At 46.8% G+C, this 20,100-nt stretch overlaps 4 protein-coding genes and 1 non-coding gene across 5 annotated transcripts; 1 reads left to right on the top strand and 4 right to left on the bottom strand.

The window, feature by feature from the left end:
- Positions 1–77: 77 nt before the first annotated feature.
- C8R40DRAFT_1235926 (timeless protein-domain-containing protein) lies at positions 78–4,095 on the bottom strand (the record flags this gene model as incomplete). The annotated part of the gene is made up of 11 exons (XM_046233398.1): positions 78–856; positions 909–1,007; positions 1,062–1,215; positions 1,272–1,481; positions 1,534–1,683; positions 1,752–1,898; positions 1,949–2,043; positions 2,100–2,436; positions 2,482–2,753; positions 2,810–3,203; positions 3,262–4,095. 11 exons carry the CDS (start codon positions 4,093–4,095, stop codon positions 78–80), a joined length of 3,471 nt encoding a protein of 1,156 aa, XP_046088323.1.
- A 1,529-nt stretch (positions 4,096–5,624) lies between these two features.
- On the bottom strand, positions 5,625–5,726 carry C8R40DRAFT_t86. Its single transcript has one exon. It is a non-coding gene; the product is annotated as a tRNA-Ile (tRNA).
- Positions 5,727–8,113: 2,387 nt separating this feature from the next.
- C8R40DRAFT_1067961 (uncharacterized protein) lies at positions 8,114–11,683 on the top strand (the record flags this gene model as incomplete). Its single annotated transcript, XM_046225958.1, has 3 exons — positions 8,114–8,262; positions 8,314–9,172; positions 9,224–11,683. The coding sequence occupies 3 exons, from the start codon at positions 8,114–8,116 to the stop codon at positions 11,681–11,683; spliced, it is 3,468 nt and encodes a 1,155-aa protein (XP_046088322.1).
- Positions 11,684–13,716: 2,033 nt separating this feature from the next.
- Positions 13,717–16,136, bottom strand: C8R40DRAFT_1095312 (AB-hydrolase YheT). Its single transcript, XM_046227699.1, has 10 exons — positions 15,782–16,136; positions 15,660–15,728; positions 15,571–15,603; positions 15,439–15,521; positions 15,282–15,383; positions 15,014–15,219; positions 14,927–14,955; positions 14,252–14,873; positions 13,808–14,201; positions 13,717–13,755 (listed from the first exon to the last, which is right to left on the bottom strand). Exons 1-9 carry the CDS (start codon positions 15,961–15,963, stop codon positions 14,187–14,189), a joined length of 1,341 nt encoding a protein of 446 aa, XP_046088321.1. The 5' UTR covers positions 15,964–16,136; the 3' UTR covers positions 13,717–13,755; positions 13,808–14,186.
- Positions 16,137–17,062: 926 nt separating this feature from the next.
- Positions 17,063–19,777, bottom strand: C8R40DRAFT_1067959 (cytochrome P450; the record flags this gene model as incomplete). Its single annotated transcript, XM_046225957.1, has 20 exons — positions 17,063–17,103; positions 17,157–17,293; positions 17,354–17,390; positions 17,452–17,462; positions 17,513–17,611; positions 17,668–17,810; positions 17,869–17,892; positions 17,953–18,108; positions 18,160–18,179; positions 18,233–18,246; positions 18,298–18,597; positions 18,658–18,730; positions 18,782–18,887; positions 18,952–19,049; positions 19,118–19,194; positions 19,255–19,292; positions 19,346–19,366; positions 19,421–19,492; positions 19,549–19,577; positions 19,639–19,777. 20 exons carry the CDS (start codon positions 19,775–19,777, stop codon positions 17,063–17,065), a joined length of 1,635 nt encoding a protein of 544 aa, XP_046088320.1.
- Between the last annotated feature and the right edge of the window lie 323 nt (positions 19,778–20,100).

The following is a 20,100-nucleotide window of genomic DNA, read 5'->3' as shown; positions in this document are numbered from 1 at the left end:
TGATATTCATGCCTAACAGATTTTTGAATGGCAGTGGCAGTGTCGTGCTCTAATTCTCTTAGATGTTTGACCGCAAATCATTCATCTTCGTCGGAAATGATTAAACGACCCTTCTTTCTTGAACCAGCCTTGGTCGGTGGAAAACCACTCTCCGCTTGATCTTCACCATCTGCTTGTGACAGCAAAAAAGATTGGATCATAGAATCGTCGAGAGGTGGTGCCTGCGGCTTAGGCCTTGGTCGCGGACGAGGTTTTTCAATAGTAGCCTCTGCCGTCCCGCCCTTCGCTACCCTCTCCTCATCGTCATTAGTTCGGCCATGAGTTTCTGATTCGTCCTCCGAAGAAGATTCAGAATTATCTGCGGGAGCAATCTCAACTGCGTCCTCTGCTCCTTTCCGTTTCTTCTGCCCAGTCCCACTCTTACCCGTATCACCTGCCTTTCTACGCCGTTTCTTCGTCCCAGTGGATTTCATCGCTCCACTCCTTCCCTCTCCTAGAGCAGCAGCGGCACTCTCCGTTTTCTCCCTCCTCTTTTTCTCTAGTTCCAAAAACGAATCAATATCTCCATACTCCGCATCACTATCTTCGATAAACTGCGCAGATTTATACTGTACTTCTTCTTTTTTCTTCTTTTCTTTTTTCTTTTGTTGACGCGGTTCATCTTCGTCTTCGTCTGCATCTAACTCGGGAGCCTTGACCCTTCGACGGCGACGTGACTTCTTGCTCATTAACTGAGAGGCCTTCTTTCCCTCGAGGTCGAACGGCGTCTCGAGGAACTGCGTTATGACAGTGATAATGCTATGTAGTTCCGCTGGAAGGATCGCCGCTGGCACATACCACTCCAGTTCGTCTGCGTCTGAACCCAACCATCAATTTAATCTCACGAATGACCGATAACCTGAACGTACCTTCATCAAGGATATAACATTTGGACAGACGGAAAAGCAGCTTGAGATTCGGATTCTTTGTCGCGGCATCAGCGTGTTCGTCGCTGAGATATGGTATGACTGTGTGTGGTCTCGAGCGTCAGACCAGTCATTTGGATATTGAGCGCAACTCACGGTAGTCAGTCAATTTAGCCTGCGCGTCGACAGACGGACCAAGCAACTTTGACTGGGTATCAGTGTCGTCAACGTTTCCATCAGAGTCATCGCCGCCCTTCTTGTCGACTTCTTCAATGATTCTTTCGCGTTCGGCTTTGGCTGTTTGTAAGATCTACATACAAAAACACATGACAGAAATGCTGCTGGACATTGATGGCATAATCGTACCTCCTGGGTCCAAAGTACAAGCTCTGTCTGACCAGCCTCGACAAGGGAAGCAATCGTAATTCCGACTTGGTCGCTCCAGGAATATCCCTTTTTGACTTGGACTTCCTGAGGGAATCGAATATCTTCAACGCTTTTACTCTTTCCACCCTTTGGCGGTGGCTCCCAACTAGAGTATTGTTTCCAATTCCCTCTGTTCTTGGGAAAGAACGCCTAATTACGTTGTATGTGGTGATCCGAATCAAGACATGAAGTTGCAACTCACCTCGACCGCTAGGAACGGTTCTTGTTCCAAGGCCTTGAAGAACTGTCGAAGGATATAATTGATCAAGTTGATCAAATCCTTGTGGGGTTGATCAGGGGGGAACGATTTCTTGTCGGCGACGATGGTTTTGAAAAGGTTGAGCGTAGAAACCTGATCGATTTAGAAAGAGATATTAGCTTGACGCTTGCAAGAACATAACAATGGAGGATATCACGTACTTTGAAGAACAATCCCTCCGCTTTGGCACGAACTGCCTGTCTATGCAATAAGCTCACTACCCGCCGCATTTGTTCAGAGTCGGTGAAATCCTTGTAGCGCGACAGATATACGAGAAGTGTATGCGTTATATCAGCGTGAGCAAATTTCTAGTAGAAATTGAGATAGGAAATTCACCGGAAGAACCGAAACTACGTACCATCTCAAATGCTTCAAAAGTGAACATGGTTTCATGAACGACATCGTCATCATCCTGTTGCTGAGGCTCTTCCTCCTCTGGTACTTCTTCATCTCCTTTGGGAATTATAGTAAGAATATTATCACGATCTTTGGCTCTAGGAAATACATACCTTTCTTCTTTCTCCCCTTCCCTGTCTTCTTCTTCCTCACATATACCTCATCCTTTCCCTTCCCTTTGGTCCACCTCTCCAGCATTTTCAGCAACGCGTGGGCCATATAAACACTGGAGTTCAGATACGCCAACGACTGCGTGCCCTCCTTATACGTCCGCAAACTATCAAAAGTCACGTCGAGTACTTCTCCGCTGTAGATGAGTTGCTGTTGTAAGACTTCTGCGGCTTCGCTTAGTGTTGGGTCAGAAATATCGACTGAGGACATCGAGTCGATTAGGAGAAGGAGTTGTGTAAGGCACTCGATGCCTGCTTGGAGTTCTGTCCATGCTTTGGGCTAGACAGAGTGAGCGAGGAAATACACTCTGATAATATGTATTACCTTCTCGTCAACAGCCTCCCTCATTCGTTTCAACACCCAAATTATCCACGGTCGCTCGAGTACCTCAGCAACCAATCCGAATCCATATTTTTGCTCATCAAGGTCTTCATTCGTAGCGGTCAATTTTGTGTCCTTTTCTTTTGATGCAAATGCTCGTCTGGACAAGAAAAAATCCAGAAACCACTTTGTCACATAGAGGAGACGGAGATTATCCTTTTCCGTGATCTTGGCCTTTTCAGAACGAATGTCCTTCAGTAGGATTGATAGAAAAGCTGTGAGTTATAGACATGAATAAGGCACACTCGAAGGGTTGACAGTGACGACGTACAGTTGAAGCATTCCTCGAGAAAATCTGAAGCAAAGGCTTGAAGCACCTTCATAGCCTCAATCGAAAGTGTTTCATAACTGGCCAACTCGTCCACCTTGTGTCCCTTCCAAGCTTTTTGACGCTTAGACTTATCCCACAAAGCCCCGGTTTCTCCAGTGATTCCCTCTTGCCTGTGAATAACGAACGTCTGTGATTTCTTCGATGAAGACAGATCGAGCGCGCCAGAAGCGTCTGTATTCGTGTCTGTATTCGCCTGAGCTTGCTTTCTGTTCGGATTGAGTTTGACGGCAATGGTAGTTCCGAAGCGGGAATGACGAGTAGGTGCTTGACGCGATGAGTGGCGCTTGGAACGTTCCTCTTGAGCAAGGAGACGGTGTAGATCATCAGCTGGGCGCTAGAATACAAGTAGCGAGTTTGTGATATCTAATCGTGAGCAAGGCTATTATACACACTTTGGATTGATCCATTGACAGTGAGGAAGGTTGTACTCCACGAAGCGACAGGTAGATAATCTCCAAAACAATTGTGTTCCAACTGTCGAAAAGAGGGTCATTGTCACTATTGGCTGCGATAGTGAGGACGAGTTGTAGTATATGTGAATCGGACAGCATGCGAATGAATTTCGATTGCATTGAAGAAAATTCCGCATGATCAGCACTGAGGAATGTATTGGCCGGAAGATCCTTGATGAAAGCCAGATTCCGCACAAGATGTAAAACGACATTCACAATTTGACCGTCCCTCTCTGTGCGTTCCTGTGGGCCTTTGGTCAAGGGCGGCAATACGATACCGAATAAGGCTTCCAATACCCCAGGCTTGAGTACTGCTGCCTTGTAATGTAAATGACTCTGCAACAACTCTGTATAATCGGCTTTACTGTCCAATTGGTCGTCCAATTCCTTCAACTCCTCAGCTAAATCGATAGGCCATGTCATTGCGGTCATTAGGTCCGCGCAAGCAATTGCGCGTTTGTCTTCTACAAGACCCTGTCCTGCAGTCGCGAGAAGGATAGGGACTAGGTCATTGGGTAAAACGCGTGTTTTCCAGAAGATTCGAGCTACGGTCCTGTCATCATCAGTCTCATCTTTGCGCCAAAGCTTCTTCAAGTCCTTCAAGCAGCCATTGACCTGGTCTCCCATTCGATATACGTTCTCTTCGTATCCTCCGAGAGCGTCTACAACCCCCTGTACGATAGGTTCGAGAAATTCCCTCTTTCCATCTGTGTCTCCTGCGCTACCGTTCTCTGACTCGTCTGAGGAAATGTCAATGATCTCGTTTTCGTCCATGAGGAGATGAAACTGAGGTGAAATTGGGATTGGAATGGAGGCACGATGGTCACGTTCAACGCGTTTAAGCACGTGAATCCTTTTATTCAATGATCTCAAAATAGAACTCATTTAGCAAAATCACTTTTCGACGTGAACTGAATTGGTTGGAGCTGTTCTCAGCCAATCAAATCCCCTCGAAATTTGCTGCTAATAAGCTCTAATTAAAAGTTCAAGTTTGAACTAGGATTTTTACAATGCATGGCGAATTTAGCTCACGCCATTTCCTTCATCAGAGGTGCTGGGGATGCCCTCTGCATAAGGTCTTCCGTTAGCCGCTAAACTCTCCTGGATAGAATCCTGATCCTGATCCAAACGACACAGGCCCATTGTGACGAGGGGATGAGGAGTGCACTCTGATAGATTCAGGAAATAATTGGACGGGCAACCATGTCTTTTATCCCAGTGTACAGGAGAGAGTGCTCAGGAGAACTCACTGTGCAGAGCAGACCGAGATATTGCATGCAGCTTTTCGGAGTGAACTCGAGGAACACCATGACAAGATATGGACGAAATCCCCTCGCTATGCACATTTCAGTGTGATAGACCCATCGAGTGCCACAATAGTAGACTCGAGCCAGTAGCTTCGGATGTTGACACTTTGGAAACTGGCGCTCAAAAGTGATTCCGCATATCGCTTCTCAGCAGCAGACTGGTTCGAGTCTACCACAATAGCAAGCCGCCGGTTCTGGAAGCTTGCCCGTGATTTGCCTAGGAAGCTCACATGCATTCTGACCCAACTACGAACAGGACACATCCCTCTGCAGAAACACCTGCACCGCATCCATCGAGCGGACACACTCATATGTCCATGCTGTGAGCAGCAACCAGAGACAGTCTTCCACTACCTTTTCCCATGTCCCGCGCACCGCAGAGCCCGCGATTGTTTCCGCATACGTGTCCCGAGAACCCAGTGGAACATGAGCTCCTTGCTCACCTGTCGGAGCACCCTACCGCAGCTCTTCCACTACATTGACGACACGAAACGTTTCCACCACATCATAGGTGACCGATGATGAAGATCAATGAAGACATGTAGAGGATAGTGCCCCTCTCCCTGCCTCCTTATATTCTACTTCTATTTCACTTACTTATTCTCAAATTACTCCCTCATACCTATACCTACCAGGCATATGGACACTGTCCTTGCTTAATCAAACCCTCGCGGTTAGACGGGTTCCCGTCGAGGGCTCCTTATGGAGCCTGATGTAGATGTCAGTTTTTCCCACAAAGATACAGGTCCTTTTTCTAGTTTGATAGAGTTACTACAGTACAATGTTCACTACATATGCATTGGCACACAGGTGAATAAACGAGTTTCAAAAAGAAAAAAAATTGCATGCAGCTGTTGTTGAGGTCTTTCGAGTCTCGACCTGCAGCGGCAGGAGAAATGCCTTGCATATTTGACGTTGTCAAATTCCACTGATAACACATAGAAAACAGAGTTGCCCTTCGAGACCTTGACTCGTAGAAAAAGATGTAAAACTAGTTGCTTTCTACCAGGATCGAACTGGTGACCCTTGCATTGGAAGCTCGGACACAAATCTGTAACCGCATAAGTACAAAGCTCTAAACCACTGAGCTAAGAAAGCATACCATTTTTACACACTATGACTAAGCAGTTTTTGAGCCTTTATAAAAACAAGCTTTGACTCATGCATGGCAGAATTTTGACCTTCCAAACGGAAGATATGAGTTGTGGTTGCAGATACAGTCATCTTCAAGGCCACAAGTAATGCTTCAATAACCGTGGAAGCGACCTTGAGTTTGTACAAGTTCGGTGAACCAAGATTCAAACTGTGTTATCACTCATATAATACACATAACAATCAAATTTCAGCCTGTTCATATCAATGCTCGCCTTAGACTTTGCCAAGATTTGCACAAATTCGTCAAAGAGAGCTTGATCCCGGTCATTCGGATTCCATAGTTCAGTGTATTTTCCGTTGGGATCAAGTTATTCTTTATCCGTATACGGTACGCAGCGAGTTTCGAATAAAAGGCGGTCAGGTCCTTCATGTCTATCTCAATATTCGGGTGAATTGTTGCTAGAATACCGTCACGCCGTATAAGCATGCATGCCAACATTACACGTACAATGAAACGGAAGGGAGAAATGTTTTAACACACCAAAAACATGCAGCAATTTAATTCGGATTAACACCCTTGGGCAACTTATTGCGACGCCAATCATCGTAGAATGTCGCTTGTGACAGTGGCGGACGCCGTCATAATGAAGCTTTGAACTTACCCAGCCAGGATGGATCAGCCATGATAGTAATGAGGTTGTACAGGGACTGAACTCTCTTGTCAAATTTTTTGTCGATTTTTTGCATTCAATAATGATTGTGATAAAGTTAGTGATGTTTCTGAGGAGAATGAGGATAACGGGTGGACTGTAATAATTCAGAGAACATGGTGTTACAGGGCGTTACGAACAGCTCCGACTTATTTGGTGGTCCCACTGTTGCTGACGAAGGACTCGCAATTTCATTCAGATTCAGCAAAATGACTTGTATACCCCTGCGCATCTGCTCAGAGGGTGTACATGACATTAAACCAAGGACTTTGGTGATGCATCTGGCACGTCTGCTCAGATAAGTACATCTCGTCACTTGGTGGGTATAGCAGTGTTCTAAGGTCCAAGGGGTCCAAGATAGTCCAGGTGCCAGCCTGATTGGTCCAAGGTTTTGTCTTCTCAAACTCGCCAACGTTCGTACAGGTCCCGTAGTGCCCATCGTCCATCGTCCACGATGCATGATTGTCCATTGTCCCGAGTCACGCTCTGCAGAAATCCTGTAGATTCAGAACAGGTCAGTACAGGGGCGCCCCGGGACAGCAGGTGGTCGACTACACCCACTGTCCTTGTAAGTAGTAGGATCAATATTTTACTCATAGTTAGAATTGTGATTGAGTTTGAGTTGCGGGTAGTTGCTATGAGACATGCGAAGTGAAGTCTTAGCCTTGGGCTCCGCCGAGAGCTTCAGAACTTGAGACACGAGACGCAAATTACACTTGTCATGTAAATAACGCGTCGAGGATCATGTCAAGCAAGAATCTCGAGCTCGCCGCACACGTACGACGTTTGGGCTCAATCAATGTCGAAACATATGGAATTCGGAAAAGGCGACTAGATATATCATGAGTGAATGTCATTAGAAAGAGTTCATTACAGGTTCAGACAGCAAGTTGGATTCCATCCGGCGAGCCCTGTAAGACGCATAGGGGAGGAGGAGTTATACGAGAATAACTATGGTCGTGCTCACCTTCTTAGACACCTGATCGCAAAGGCTTGTCTCCGCACCTTCTTATACCATGTTTCCCAGGTGTAAGCTTGCTCCTCATTCGACGTATTAGGATTTTCACAAGCTCGTTAAGAAGTACGATATCACCGTCATTTTCAATTCATAGTTCGGGGTATATGTCATTGAGGTTATTGGAGAGGTCCTATGCTAAGTTATCCTTTTACGGCGCCGAGTGTCGAGAAGCCCGGTCAGGTTCTTCCAGTCCATATCTTTGAGGTTTCATCGCTCCCAGAACGTCAAGGGAGGAAGACGAAAGCTGAATGTGAAGGACCAAGCACTGTGTACCAAAAAAAGACGGGCTCACTATTCCATAGCGTAGAGAATGCCAGTGAGAATGGAGGAGCTCCTTGATAGGGCATAGTATCAAACGTACAGTCGCAGTCGCAAAGAGGCACAGCCTGAGTGAACCCCTTTGACTCTAAAAAGAACAATGGAAATCAATGGTTTGTCGAATATTGTGTTGTTTCGGGAACAATGGAAATCAAGCTTAAAAAGGAAAGAATAGCGCCGTGGTTGGTACTTGTTTATACAAGGCGTGTATGAGCACGGAAAGTTTGTTCTACTTTCATTTCCCCACTTATCCACCATCATAGAAGTGTTCCTGCGCGCAAATACTCAAATCTACACACCAATTATTAAAGGAATCGCCTAGATATTTAACATATCGCAAGCACATGTCATTTGCCGGGACACCTTTAGGTCAAGGCAGACGTCTCGATCATCAAACGTTTTTAGGAAAACCGCCATCGTCTAACGGGAGTACAGGAAATAATAACCCACAAACTCAAAGAATTACACCGGTCCCAACTTCTTATTCTTCTGGGTGAGTAACCCAGGTAAATTCACAATGAATTTATGTTTATGTTTTTTACAGTGCACCACCATTAGGCTCTCGATCACCACCTAAACCTTCTTCTTCACGTGAACGTGTCGATACCACCAATCTCAATCCTGAAAAGTGGAGTGTCCGTGACACCAGCGTCAACGCCGCCAGCGCCATCTACCAAGCCATGTCCAACCCTAACACTGCGTGGGCTTCTAGCTCACGAACCGCCAGAACTTCTAATCCTCCCAGGAGCACTTCTGTTGAATATGAATCTCAAGCATCAAACAACGCCCGCAGGCTGGGCGCACCTCCGAGTCGATTAGGATCTAAAACCAACAACAAGCCGTTGTCGATGAATAGCTCCTCGAGAAGCATCGTCCCAGATTCAGAGGGAGAACAAAGCCAGAGTCAGATATTGGACTATAGTCGAGAAAAAAGTCCATTCTCATTCGATCAACTCACCAATCTGGCTCAGACAGCGATTCAGAAGACTTCTTACTTTGTGAGGGAGAAACAGAGAGAGGATCAACAGCCGAATGGGAATGCGAGCTATGATTATTCGGCGGAGGAAAGGGAGTACCAGCAGTATGAGAGGAACGTCAATGCAAATGCATCGTCATCCAAAAACCTTTCCTCCTCAGCCGTGCATCGCAAAAACCGAATATCGACGGATAACAAAGCATACAAACCCAGTCAAGAGGAATTAGAAGAATCCTCGGACGATGATGTTTCCGATACGAGGAGGAGGAGACGAAAGAAGGGAGCTAGTGGGCCTGCTGGTGGTCCGCTGACCACCTTGCCTAAAGTCGGCCCGGAGAAGAGACGGAAGAAGGGGAGCAGGAAAACGAAAGGTGGTGCAGCGAACGGAGAAGAAGAAGATGAGGAGGAGGAGACTGACAAGGAACAGGTAAAACCTAAATCTACTTCCTACCTATGATTTCTTACATTTCCGTCGCAGAACATATCCGCATCCCAACGTGCTTCTGTTCCTCCACCTGCAAGACGATCCCAATCCCGCCAACCACCCGACAACTCCCTATCCTTCATCCAAAACCAAAGTCACTCCCTTAACCTCGATGCCATACCTGAAGACCCTGATCCCGACCTAGTTGATCCAGAATCCAATCCAGGCGAATTCTACGACGATTCTTACTCACACCGATCTTACCTCGACGACACCCACTCCCTTACCAGTCTCCGCCCATCATCTGGCATCGGTGCCAGACTCGGCACGATCGTCTACACCCTCTTCCGTCTCATTGGCACGGGGTTGACATCTGTAGCGCATTTCGCTGGAAGAGCCTTGGGTCAAATCGTCAGCGTGCTGGTACTCTGGCCGATTCGAGGGGTGTTGCAGCTCCCAAAAAATCCGTTGGCGTATTATTTCCTTGTGGCTTTTGTCATCTTGTTCGGAGCATGGACAGTCAATAAAGTTCCTACTGGCTTATCACCGCCGTCGTCAGGATGGCGCTTACCATCTCCCTGGCCTTTTTCTTCCTCTGGTGGTTCGATAAAATACACTCCACCTGCTCTTCCCGTGGAAAACGTTGCCGAGCTCAACGCCCGACTCCGTGCTCTCGAATCGACCTTGAGTGCCCTTGTGCTGGAGAATGAGCAAACAAAAACAAGGTTGAGGATGACTGAGGAAGAGGTCAAGGAGTACGAGAAGGAAAGAGCTAAAGAAGCGAAAGAAAAAGAACGAGAGCAGGTCACGGAACGGCAGAGAGAAAGATCGCGGATGCAGCAACAGGCTATCGAGAGGGAGAAAGACCGGGAGCGGGCTACCCAACAAGGCAAATCCGAGCCTGGTGAAATCAAGGAGATTGTTGGAAGACTCGGTGCGTTGGAGGGGTTAGTGAAGACAGATATAAGCGGGAGGGTGTCCAAGGTTGAGGATGTTGTCGGCGGATTCAACCGTATTCAAGAAAGAAAGGAGAAAGAAGAGAGGGAGAGACAAGCTCGGTTGGCTGTTGAGGCCAAAGAAGCAAGGGAGGCGAGAGAACGCGAGGAACGGTTCAAGGAGCGGTTGGAAAGGGATGTCAGAGAGCGTGAGCAAAAGGAAAGGGAAAGAGACCAACGAGAAAGAGAGAAAGAAAATCAACGCCAAAAGGAGGAGAAGGAAAGGCAGCAGAGGGAAGAGCGAGAGCGGCTGGTTTTGAATCAAGTCAAGAAAGAGATGGAGAGTTTGAAGAGCGTTATCGGTGCTCTTCAGTCACAACCTTCCTCTGGTTCAGGATCTTCCTCGGTGGGTAGCGACATTGAAGCCCGCACACAGCTCGCTTTACTCGAAGAACGAATTGGGTCTATCGAAGGAGGGGTTAAAGAAGCTCTTGATCTCGGAAACAATGCCTTGAAGACAATTAAGTCTTCCTCCCAACATCCTGATTCCCAATCAAACTGGTGGTCCAAAATTTCCCCCTCCTCCTCTTCTAAGTCAGGCCTAACAATCAAATCCACCGACGGACAAGATGTCACTTCCCTGCTCACTCACCTTGTCTCTTCTGCTGTCTCATCCGCCATATCCATACACAGCAAAGACAGTATCGCCCGCGCAGATTATGCCCTCCATTCAGGCGGAGCGAGGGTTATACCCTCATTAACTTCCGATACGTTTGCTCTTCGGATACCGAGCACCTTCACTTCGCAGTTGCTTGGTCTGATACCGTTCTCTGGATCCGGATTCGGATTTGGTGGACCTGGGAGTGTAGCTGTGGGTCGGCCACCAGTGTGGGCTCTGCACCCAGATATCACGAACGGTTTGTGCTGGCCGTTCCCTGGTTCCCATGGACAGTTGGGTATAGCACTCGCTGCGCCAGTGGTAGTGGATTCGGTGACGATTGATCATGTCGCAGCGGAGACGGCGTATGAAGATGGGTTGGTAGAAGTCGAAGAGGAAGGTCAGGACGGGGATGAGGACGTTGAAGATGGGCATGTAGATAAGACAAACAGAAGGAGGAGTAAACGACGTAGCGCACCAAGGGAGATGGAGGTTTGGGGTCTGGTGGAGGGGAGGGAGAACATCCACAAGGTCAAGGAGTGGAGGGAAGGCTTAATAACTCAGCGCCAGGCAAAGAACGCTGCTCGAGAAAGAGGGGAAGAGCAGGACTTTAACCATCTCGACGACCTACTCGGGACATCGGAACTCGATGTTCCTTACCCATCTACTCTACCAAAATCGCCCACGTACATCCGGCTCGCATCGTTCACCTACGATATCCACTCGCCTTCGCACATCCAGACTTTCCCAGTCCTACCGTACCTCAGCAAATACGGAAAACTCGGAGAGGCAGGGGTGGATTTCGGGGTGGTGGTGTTGGTGGTGAGGAGTAATTGGGGGATGGAGGAGTATACGTGTTTGTATAGGGTTAGAGTGCATGGGGAGAGAGGGATGATAGGCGGGATCGAGGAGAGTTGGTGATGTTGTGGGGAGGAAGTTCGAACCGGGGGGGGGTGAACGTTCAGTAGGAATGCTGAAAATCACGAATATTACGACCCAAAGTACTTTTAAAGTCAAAAAGTACAAAACTCTCGTTTCTTCTTTTATTATTTTTTTCTTTCCGTACATAAATATACAGCTTATTTCAAATAACTAACTCTCGTTTCTCTCTTGTTTAGTGCAGGTGCCTTCAAGTTGTATGCCAGTGCTTTCTTTGATCTCAACGCTATATATCGATTTGATCTTCTCAGTGCTATTATCGTATACATGTCCTCTTTCTTTTTACTTCATTTCCTTATTACTTCCTTCACTCTTTTTTCTCATTCTCTCTTGACATGTATGTGGCTACGCAGGTTTTAATTGGGGCCTCATCCAACTCTATTTTGCTCTCTGGCTGCTATTATTTGACTGGAAACACCTGGCAATCAACAGCAATCTCACATCACTGTAATCTGCTTACAATCAAATAACACACCATCCACTATTGTCCCCTTTGGGGTGACATACGAAAAAATTGGAACAATGCAGTCATGCAGAGAAGATTAGCATGACCCTTGCACAAAGATGACACGCGAACTCAGAGTGGTAGATACCTTCGGGTCCCAATATTTTTTTTTGCATGAACAATTACTGGGAAATTACAGGGAACTCAACCCTCTTGTCAATTTTTGCATTCGATATCTTGATGAATTTGGTGATGATTCTGGGGGGAGCGAGGGTAATTAGCGGACTGCAATCATCCAGAGAACATGGTGTTACGAAAAGCTCCAAGGTTATCGGATGTCCTCTTGAGGTAAGGCACTAGGCGCACATCTGAGTATAGTACAGATTAGGCAGACTTTGTGAATTCATACTGTGAAATAATTTTTAATGATAGACTGTCGAATGACTCATAATTTTATTGAGGTTAAACATGTTAGCGTAACGTTGAACTCAGTTGATAGCGGAACAACTGAGATTGTGTAGGTACCTGTTAGCGTACGTTTAACTACGATAAAGTTAGCGGATGTGTGTCTGAGTGTACTGCCGAGCTCACCTCAGGTGATAGCGGAACAACTGAGGGAGCTCGTGCGTCTCTACGGGGCATGATATAGCTGGTGGTACTGTATATAGTTCTATGGTAAGCACGGCGTATACGTGTATGGATAGTCTGTGTAGTCATAGCTTGTTCCCTTGTACGTACGGAGTATGCGCCAACAAAACAAAATGACTTGTATACCCCTGCGCATCCGCTCAGAGGGTGTACATGACATTAGAGAAACCAAGGACTTTGGTGATGCATCTGGCACGTCTGCTCAGATAAGTACATCTCGTCACTTGGTGGGTATAGCAGTGTTCTAAGGTCCAAGGGGTCCAAGATAGTCCAGGTGCCAGCCTGATTGGTCCAAGGTTTTGTCTTCGTTCGTGCAGGTCCCGTCGTGCCCGTCAAGTCCATCGTCCATCGTCCCGAGTCACTCTCTGCAGAAATCCTGTAGATTTAGAACAGGTCAGTACAGGGGCGCCCCGGGACAGCAGGTGGTCGACTTCACCCACTGTCCTTGAATATATTAGGGTTAATCTCTTACTCAAAGTTAAAGTTGTGATTTAATTTGAGTTGCGAGTAGTTGTTATGAGACATGCGAAGTGAAGTCTAAGCCTTGGGCTCCGCCGAGAGCTTCAGAACTTGAGACAGGATTTGTTCCAGAACTTCAATCGATAAGTGGGAATGTTATCTGAAATATCACAACTTGCATACTCCTCATTGACGTATCAGGATCTTCACAAGCTCGTTAAGAAGTGCGATCTCACCGTCATTTTTAATCGACAGTTCTAGGTATATATCATCGAGATCATTGGAGAGGACCTATTCTTTATCCCTAACTTGAAACGATACTTTGCACCGCCGAGTTTCGAGAAGCCCGGCAAAGTTCTTCCAGTCCATATCTTCAAAGATTCAGCAATCAAGGGACAAGACCAAAGCTGAATGTGAGGGACCGCCACTGTTCTATCTTGCTCCTCCTTACCCTACTATCCTCGAGGGCAGTAGGTAGAGGGCAGTAGGTAGAGGGCAGTAGGTATAGTCGACCACCTGCTGTTTTGGGGCGTCCTATACTAACACGATCTAAGCTCACGGGTTCCTCGCGGAACGCGACTCGGAATTATGAGTTCGGCGCCATGGCGTGCTTGGAGAACTTGAATGGAACACAACCAAACAATTGGGCCACCCCAATGTCAGACCCTCGGGGCGATCCTGATATATCGTTAAGGGTGAGCGGCTATGAGCAGGAGTCCACAGGGTTAGCTGCCTCCAAGGACAACGCCTACAAATGTGCTCTCGCCGACTTTGAGATCTCCTTCCAGCTCTCATAAGGCATTTACCAACGGAGGTTTGGGGGCTTGTGCTCAACATGCTGTGAGCCCTGCTGTAGCACACGGTGAAAGCAAAGTGAGCCACCACAGCGAAGACATGGGTTCTATGTAAAACTTGAAGGGATCTAAATAGCCTCTATACATTACATACGTAAGTGCTATTCTACAAGCTATGAAATCAAGTTACAACCCTTTCCTCAGACCCTCAACACCAGCATTCCCATTGATCAAACCACCCCCTTCGCATTCCATGCAACCCAAATCATCATTACCACCTTCATTCCTCAGAAACCCGTCCTCCCATAAAATTATTTTGTGCCCTCTTTCACCACCGGCCTGGCACACGACACCCTCGCCCATCAACTGTAACCACTCAAGAACAGGCTTTGTCGTCCACCGATCCTTCCCCGAACTATCATTGAACCAACCCAAATGTCCTCCGCCCGACGTCAACACCATGACCGCGAATCCGTTTCCTGCCCCATGCATCGGAACGTACTGCACTACAGGATCATCCGCAGAGTTGATAGCGAGGTAGGGGATGGTAATGCCTCCGACACACTCGTGGCTTGACATGGCGTTATAGTACTCGTTCACCGTCGCGTATGGAAATTGCGGCGGTGGACCACCGACTTGAGATAGGAATACTTTGTCGAAATTGGTCAACGTCATTTGAGCAACAGACATCAGTGGTTCGAGGGCTTTGGCGATTGGGAGGGACCGATCCGCCATTAGAGCTTTGTGGTGCTGCTTAGCGACATTCATGAGATTAGTCCCCAGTGCGTTGTTGTAGACGTTTCGGCCTATGATTGTTCCGGAGAGACTAGAAAAAGCCCGCGTCGAAAATCTTCCGCGCTCGAATTGATACACACTTACATATCGCTGTTGGCCGCAAGGTCCCAAGGCTTTCAAGTGGTACTTTGAGCTTATGGGCTTTCAAAGGGAAATGGCAGACATCCTTACATTCGCAAGCACACAAGCTGAACTAAGCCGACACTTTTCTCCTTCTTGTGCTATGTACCGGGTCATGATGTTCGATCCAAGCGAGAACCCAAGCCCAAGAAGGATTGCCCGAGGATATCTATGGGAGATGTAAATCAACGCTTGTCGAAAGTCGTCCGTTCCACCTGCGGAATAGAACTTGGTGCTTGTGATAGGTACACCTCCGCCTAGCAACATCGCTCGTTTAACGATTCGACAGTAAGGAACCAAAATGATGATCCAGACGTACATCCACGAGAATGAGGAATGACCGCTCGATAACCCAATCCACCCTTGTCTACAGGTTTTATGACATGTGTCAATATAGATTTAATGTAAGGTTCATAGGAACCTATGAATGAAAACTTGAACGACTAAGTTTCGAGTAACTGGGGAAGGACATTTACCTCCGGTTAAGCCATGAAGGATAACAACGATGGGTGTATCATCTCTCAGCGCCGAGTCGTCTATGGGCGCAAAGTCAAGTCCTCTGCACCAATTAGTTGCAAGTTTTGTATGCAAGAGTGTATACTCCTCACAATGTACCACCGTCTACAAGCCGGAGATTCTGCCTGGTTGAATCGACATGGATATGGATACAACAGCAAGAAGTTGGATCGCGACGTACCTCCGATACCAGACGCTGTCCACCTGCGAGATATCCGCGAAAACAGAATACGTTGTCTGTATATGGCCGCTTTACATAAATTGTTCAACCCGGGATCCCAGAGCAAAATCAAGAAGGCGTACTTGTTAAGCCACCAAGTCGGTTCAAAAGGCGTGAAGAGACTCGGACATTTATCTTGAACCAGATTACGCAAAGAGTCTGAAGATTCTTCTTGAGTATTCGACTTTTTCAGCGGTATTTGTGCGGTTTTGGGAGCAAAGTGGATGAGTGGAGGAGCAGAAGTAGAGCATCCGAGGATCCCCATTGCGGCAGTCGGGATAGAAGCGAATACAAGATATAGGTATCTCACATCGTAGCTTATAGACCAGGGTAAAAAGATCAATAGAGGAACATTGAGCTGGACTCGCGTAATACTAACAATCTTTCTCTGGTGTAATTATTTTTTCTCACGTATACATCTCAATCTCAAGGACTCGGCTCGCATCCAATTTTATATTGGTGGAAAAACCTCCAAGGAAATCCTCAAGCTCAGAAACACACTGTCTTAACCCAGTTCCTCGAGACATTGTTCGACCTCGAGGGAAAGAAAGCCTCTCAATTTATGAGCAAGAAGTCACGTCGCCGGTCAAGGTTCCCGAGTCAGATGCAGACAAAGATGAAGATGATCCGCGACGAAAGAAAAAAGAAGAAGTACAGTACACATCGGCGCAGTTTATCGAAAATCGTGGGGCGGAGTACGGAAATATTGACTCGTTTATGGAACTAGAGAAAAAGAGAAGGGAGAAAACTGAGATTGCTGCTACTGCTCTATGAGAGGGAAGGAGTGGAGCGATGAAATCCACTGGGACCAAAAAAACGGCGTATGTAGAAAGGCAAGTGATAAGGGTAAGAGTCTGTAAGAGTGGGATTGGGAAGAAGAAACGGAAAGGAGCAGAGGACGCAGTTGAAGTTGCTCCCGCAGATAATTCTGAATTTTTCTTCGGAAGACGAATCAGAAACTCATTGCCGGACCAATGACGATGAGGAGAGGCTAGCGAAGGGCGGGACGGCAGAGGTTACTATCGAAAAACCTCGCCTGCGACTAATGCCTAAGCCGAAGGCTCTACCTCCCTCTTGACAATTCTATGTTTCAATCTCCCTCACCGTCTCCTTCTTCCTCCAACCAAAGCCGGTTCAAGAAAGAAGGATCGTTCAAGTCTTTCCGACGAAGACGAACAGAGACGAACGATTTGCGGTCAAACATCTAAGAGAATTAGAGGACGCGACACTGCCACTCCCGTTCAAAAATCTCGCTGACGCCGTTGAATGATAGATATATATATTCAGGATATGTTACATTGGCAAAGGACTTATCTATCTATTGGCGGAATACATACGAGACACGAGTCAATCGGATTACTGGATTACCGCCTTGCCTTCACGAGCAGAGGCATCTGTTTACCCTCTGTGAAATTATCATTAGTTGATATCAAGAATCACTATGGGAAGAGGACGAACCCCTCCATTTGCCCTTCTTCAATGGGATGATAACTCCGAATGGAACTGCCTGGATCTCGTCCAACACTCCTGAGGCGGGCGCACAAAACTCGAATTTCTCAGTAAGACCGAAAAGGATTGCTTGCAATTCCATGACACTACATTTTGGCGAACTTCAGCGTGAGCAGTTGTTCAAGGTATGTAGTGTAATGACCTACGCGAAGCGCCATCCAATACAAGCTCGCAGACCAGCACCTGTTAATCCAAAAGGTCTACTCTCAGAAGTTCAAGTTCATTGCAATGATATACAACTCACTGAAACTCAATCTGTAAAGGAGGTCAGGATGCACGAAGTGGTTGAGTCGCGAATGGCTTACAGATTAGCATAAACACCCAAAGTTGTGTTCTTCTTCGTTGGGTTCACGAATCGTCCAGGGTTCCACTGGTCTGCGTCGTCGCCCCACGCCTGCGGGAGCCTGCCACACAAAGACTTTAGCGAAACGTTCAAGGTATTGTAGATCTTTCGGCGCACCTATTGTACATACCCAAACAAAGTGATAGCCTTTGGCCCTTGCTCACAGGTATCTGAGAAATCTCTTCTCCGGAAACCGTAGTAATTGGGAATTCAAGGGGTATAACATCGTCTGACTGAGCTTCACGGTTGATGGTTGGAACCTGCCATTATTCATCGCCAAGTTAAGGTAGGAGAAATTCAAGCCAGACAGGAACTCACGATAGGATATAGCCTAAGACCTTCCTACATACAATCAATCTCAGGTCCCGCTATCTGGCGAGAAACACAAATACAATGACCAACCTTGATCACAGCGTTGAAGAAAGGCATAGAGTCCAAATCTTGGGGGCTCGGTTCGTTATCGCCGTTGCGTTCGCGTACTTCCTGTATTTCCCGATAGATTATTTCTTGATCCTTCGGGCTTTTTGTCAGTGCGTAAAGAATCCAGGTCATAGCCGACTACCAGGTCATTTAGAACCACAAGAAAAAAAACGAGACTTCACGACTCACTGCGGTGGTTTCATGTCCAGCTTCAAGTTGTATTTCAGTCAGTCTTAACTAAATTTGAAAGACTCGACCGCACCTAATATTATCGTACTGACCAAAGAGAGTAAGTTAGGATCAAAACTTCGAAATCGGGTCGCTTACGCCATTTGGGAAAGTACCTCGTCCTCGTCCAATGCTTTTGTTGGATCTTCTTCCTGATTAGCGTGGACCAGGACGCTCAATACATCTTTGCCTTCAGATTCATTTCTAATCGTCTTCTCTGCAGAGGCTTTCTCGAACAATGGCCTAGCCACTTTTTTCGACGCGTTCAAAAAGCTCAAGTACCTTTTCTCCTCTTTGGTCGGAAATTGGAGAAGAATGTTGGCCACGGAAACAGGAACATTGCGACGCAGCGCACGGTATAGTAGCTGCATTTCACGAGGGTAGAGCCGGGATTCAGCACTGAGGTAAGTCGGTATCTTCTATGTGAGACGTTCGGATATAGGAAAGGAGAGTACTCACAACAAATTCTCGAAGATGGTTCCTAACTCAGTCTCTTTTCCATCTAAAGATCCAAAATGATAATTGAAAGCGCCTGTAATTTTGTGATGAGTACCCGAACAGGTAAAATATTCTTTGTACGCACTCTCTCCTATGACGTCCAACGTTATCTTCGGAAGCCATGTAGTTACATTGATGACAGAGCCTTCACTTGCAGAATTGCCGAGCTCTTGTTGCCATTTCTCGACCAGCTAAGTACAGTCAAGGCAGAAATCATTGGCGTGTAAACACTCTGCATCGTAGACTCAGTCTTACCCTTTCTGTCGAACGTTGAAACAATCCGAGAAATTGTCGTAGCTGCTTGGCTGAAAATGCTGGATTTAGCGCCTTCCTTTGTCGGTTATGGATTACACCTAGAGAAAAAAGTACAGGCCAAAGATTCAGCAATAATCGGTAAAAATCGAAAATTTTGCCTTCGGACCTTCAGCGTTCAAGACCCCACGACCCATTAAGAAGGCGGTTATTTGCCGGACGTCTTGAGGTTTGGGAAAACGGTAACTAGATTACTGCAGAATCAGAGGGGTTGCATAGACGAGTTAAAGTCGTTGATTGTTTTACCCCGAAGTCACAGTGACGTAGTGTAGAGCTTTGGGATCCTTTGATCCTTGTTACACAGAGGAATAGAGATGAGACCAATTGAAGAACTCACGGCGAGCATAAGCATATCTTCCTGAATTTTTAAGCGTGAGTAGCATAGACGACATGAGACTAGTATGCTCCTCACGGAAAAGTAAGTGCTTGCTCGGAACGCGGTGCCGTATTCCTCAAACCATTTTTTCTCGAGGACGCCAGTTTCCTAAGTATCAGAAATGACCACCTGTCAGGGCTGGCAAATAAATCACAGGGACTTACTTCTTGGTGTAGCAAATCGTAATCCGCGCCTGAAAATTCAAGCTCAAGATCAGTAATGTACACCGTGTAATGTATCAAATACAACCTTACCGAAGAACAAAGAGGTGTTTACTGGTCCTCGAAGGAACTTCAACGACCGTTTATGGCAACGATAGACAAGACCATAGATTATGTACACGGGAGGTAGCAGTACGAGTGCAAGGATTACTTTGGCAATGAAGATAATCATGCTGCGTATGTGCATCGAGCTGCATCGAGTCGAGCTTTCTTATAGATGAACTCTGAGGAAGCCCCATTCCAAATACAGTAGTCAGAAGCCGTTCCAAAGATTGCAAGGCATTGCGGAAGGCGATATAATTTCCGAACGGGCGCCGATAAGTAAATCGATAGTTAGGAGAAGGCCGATGTGCTGATAACTTTTCCAAGCGCCCGTGCAGGCACCAGCGTTTATTCAACTTTAGCCTCATAATTGCATTTTTTGCTTCCTTTTGGCGTCTTCCAGGATCTTCCCTGGTCTTCCGTCGGTTTCTCCCATCGGTTTTTGCTTCCACA

The sequence above is a fragment of the Lentinula edodes genome, assembly GCF_021015755.1.
Source record: "Lentinula edodes strain Le(Bin) 0899 ss11 chromosome Unknown C8R40scaffold_10, whole genome shotgun sequence".
Lineage (NCBI taxonomy): Eukaryota > Fungi > Basidiomycota > Agaricomycetes > Agaricales > Omphalotaceae > Lentinula > Lentinula edodes.
The sequence above is the reverse complement of the archived record's forward strand: the minus strand, read 5'-3'. Positions and strand labels throughout refer to the sequence as shown.

What these genes read in the sequence shown, in the direction of transcription:
- C8R40DRAFT_1095312 (XM_046227699.1), bottom strand. Translation starts at nt 15,963, where the DNA reads ATGGGGATCCTCGGATGCTCTACTTCTGCTCCTCCACTCATCCACTTT. An exon ending in CATTCCTCATTCTCGTGGAT is followed by an intron (nt 15,220 to 15,281) that starts GTACGTCTGGAT and finishes CGATGTTGCTAG; the next exon opens with GCGGAGGTGTACCTATCACA. An exon ending in CAGCTTGTGTGCTTGCGAAT is followed by an intron (nt 14,956 to 15,013) that starts GTAAGGATGTCT and finishes ACCACTTGAAAG; the next exon opens with CCTTGGGACCTTGCGGCCAA.